Source organism: Mesitornis unicolor, unplaced genomic scaffold (assembly GCF_000695765.1).
Source record: "Mesitornis unicolor isolate BGI_N332 unplaced genomic scaffold, ASM69576v1 scaffold31980, whole genome shotgun sequence".
In the NCBI taxonomy this organism is placed as follows: Eukaryota; Metazoa; Chordata; class Aves; order Mesitornithiformes; family Mesitornithidae; genus Mesitornis; species Mesitornis unicolor.
The window spans coordinates 1-2,277 of NW_010156800.1; the positions used below are offsets into that span (position 1 = coordinate 1).

The window sequence follows — 2,277 nt, forward strand, 5'->3', positions numbered from 1 at the left end:
AGCCCGGCCGGCTCCCCCAGGCACGACTCCTCCTTCTCCACGGCCCTCCCCAACCCTGGCATCTCCTACCAAGGTAGTTTTGAGGACGACGACGATGATGACTGGGATGACTGGGACGATGCTTGCACGGTGGTGGAGGAGCCCCGGAGCGCACCGGGCACCAACGGGCACCCTTCGCCCAGCCTGCAGTACCCAGCGGCGTACGGGCACCCCCAGCATGCCGGTTACCGTCCCAAACCGGCGCTGGAGAGGCAAAAAAAAAGAGGGGCAGCGTGGTGGGGAGGAACCTCAACCGCTTCTCCTGCTTTGTCCGCTCAGGGGTGGAAGCCTTCATCCTGGGCGACGTGCCCCTGATGTCCAAGATCGCCGAGGCGTACTGCATCGAGATGGGCTCCAAAGGCCCCCAGTGGAGGGCCAACCCCCACCCCTTCATCTGCTCCGTGGAGGACCCCACCAAGCAAACCAAGTTCAAGGGTATCAAGAGCTACATCTCCTACAAGCTGACCCCCAGCAACATCAACTCGCCTGTCTACCGGCGGTACAAGCACTTTGACTGGCTCTACAACCGCCTCCTGCACAAGTTCACGGTCATCTCGGTGCCTCACCTGCCCGAGAAGCAGGCCACCGGGCGCTTCGAGGAGGACTTCATCGAGAAGCGCAAGCGGCGGCTGATCCTCTGGATGGACCATATGACCAGCCACCCCGTCCTCTCCCAGTACGAGGGCTTCCAGCACTTCCTCTGCTGCCGCGATGAGAAGCAGTGGAAGCTGGGCAAACGCCGGGCGGAGAAGGACGAGATGGTGGGCGCCAGCTTCCTCCTCACCATCCAGATCCCCACGGAGCACCAGGACCTGCAGGATGTGGAGGACCGCGTGGATGCCTTCAAGGCCTTCAGCAAGAAGATGGACGACAGCGTCCTGCAGCTGACCAACGTGGCCTCGGAGCTGGTGCGCAAGCACGTGGGGGGCTTCCGGAAGGAGTTCCAGAAGCTGGGCAACGCTTTCCAGGCCATCAGCCACTCCTTCCACATGGACCCCCCATACAGCTCGGATGCCCTCAACAATGCCATCTCCCACACAGGCAAGACGTACGAGACCGTGGGGGAGATGTTTGCCGAGCAGCCCAAGAACGACCTGTTCCTCATGCTGGACACTCTCTCTTTGTACCAAGGGCTCCTCTCCAACTTCCCAGACATCATCCACCTCCAGAAAGGTAAGGGTGGCTGCTTCTCCCCTGGTGATGCCCGCTCCTGCACTATGGCTCCACATGGGTGGGAATAGCGTGGAGATGGAAATGAGGATGGGGATAAGGGTGAGGATGGGGATGGAGATGGGGATGAGGATGGCATCACTCCCCCCAAATTGTGAGCAGGAGCTGGCACCGTTGCTGTTGGCTCCAGGGTGGCCTGCCCACCACTGCTTGTCCACCCTCATCCTCCTTCCCTGTCCAAGGCAGCAGTTGGGTGGCCAGGGGGGATGCTGGAGTTTAGCACCCCCAGGGCTCCCTGCATCCCCCATACCCTCTGTGGGGGCGAGAGGCGGCTGCTGTGCCCCTTCTGAGGCAGGCAGGGAGCAGCCAGGGCTCCGTGTCCCTTTGCACCCGGGCAGTGGGGTGTGACGCAGGCAGGGAGCGGGGCCAAAGTCCATGCACTCCTCCCGGCCTGGACTCCTGTGCCATCATCCCCAGATATTATGGGGTCAGGTTGTTTTCCCCAGGGCTGGCTGTGTCCGAGCATCTGGGGGTGTCTGTACATCACCCCGCATCCCTGGGGGGTCTGGGAAAGTGAAGGGGGAAGGGGAGGGAGGATGCGATCCCGCTTCCTCGTCTTTTCCTCCCCGCGTTGTTTATCCCGGGGAGTGACGAGGGGCTGGATCCCGTCCGGAAGCGAGGCCGCGTGGGCAGAGCGGAAAGCAGGATTTGGCCTCCAACCTTTGCTTCTTCCTCCTCCTCCTCTGTGCTGGGAGCACCGTAACCCTGGGTCCTGGCAAGGGGCAGGGAGAAGGGAAAAAAGCCCGGGGAGCTGCGGGACAGATCCTGTTTTGAAGCAAACACTAATGAGAGGGGAGGAATGCGGGGCTGGAGCCAGGCAGGATGCTTTCGAAACCAAGTCGTAAAAAATAAATGGAAGGAGGGGGGATAAAACTAAGGGGATGGCGGGGAGAGAGAAGGGATGTGGGCAGCCCTGACCTCTCACCCTGCCCCTGCCTCGCCAGGCGCCTTCGCCAAGGTGAAGGAGAGCCAGCGGATGAGCGATGAAGGCCGGATGGACCAGGAGGA

The 2,277-nt window shown here is 61.8% G+C and overlaps 1 protein-coding gene across 1 annotated transcript; it reads left to right on the plus strand.

The window, feature by feature from the left end:
• Window positions 1-3: 3 nt before the first annotated feature.
• SNX33 (sorting nexin 33) lies at window positions 4-2,275 on the plus strand (the record flags this gene model as incomplete). Its single annotated transcript, XM_010194511.1, is given in 3 exon segments — window positions 4-253; window positions 256-1,212; window positions 2,214-2,275. Coding segments are annotated over 3 exon segments (1,269 nt in total), but the record flags the coding sequence as incomplete, so codon positions are not given.
• Window positions 2,276-2,277: the final 2 nt, after the last annotated feature.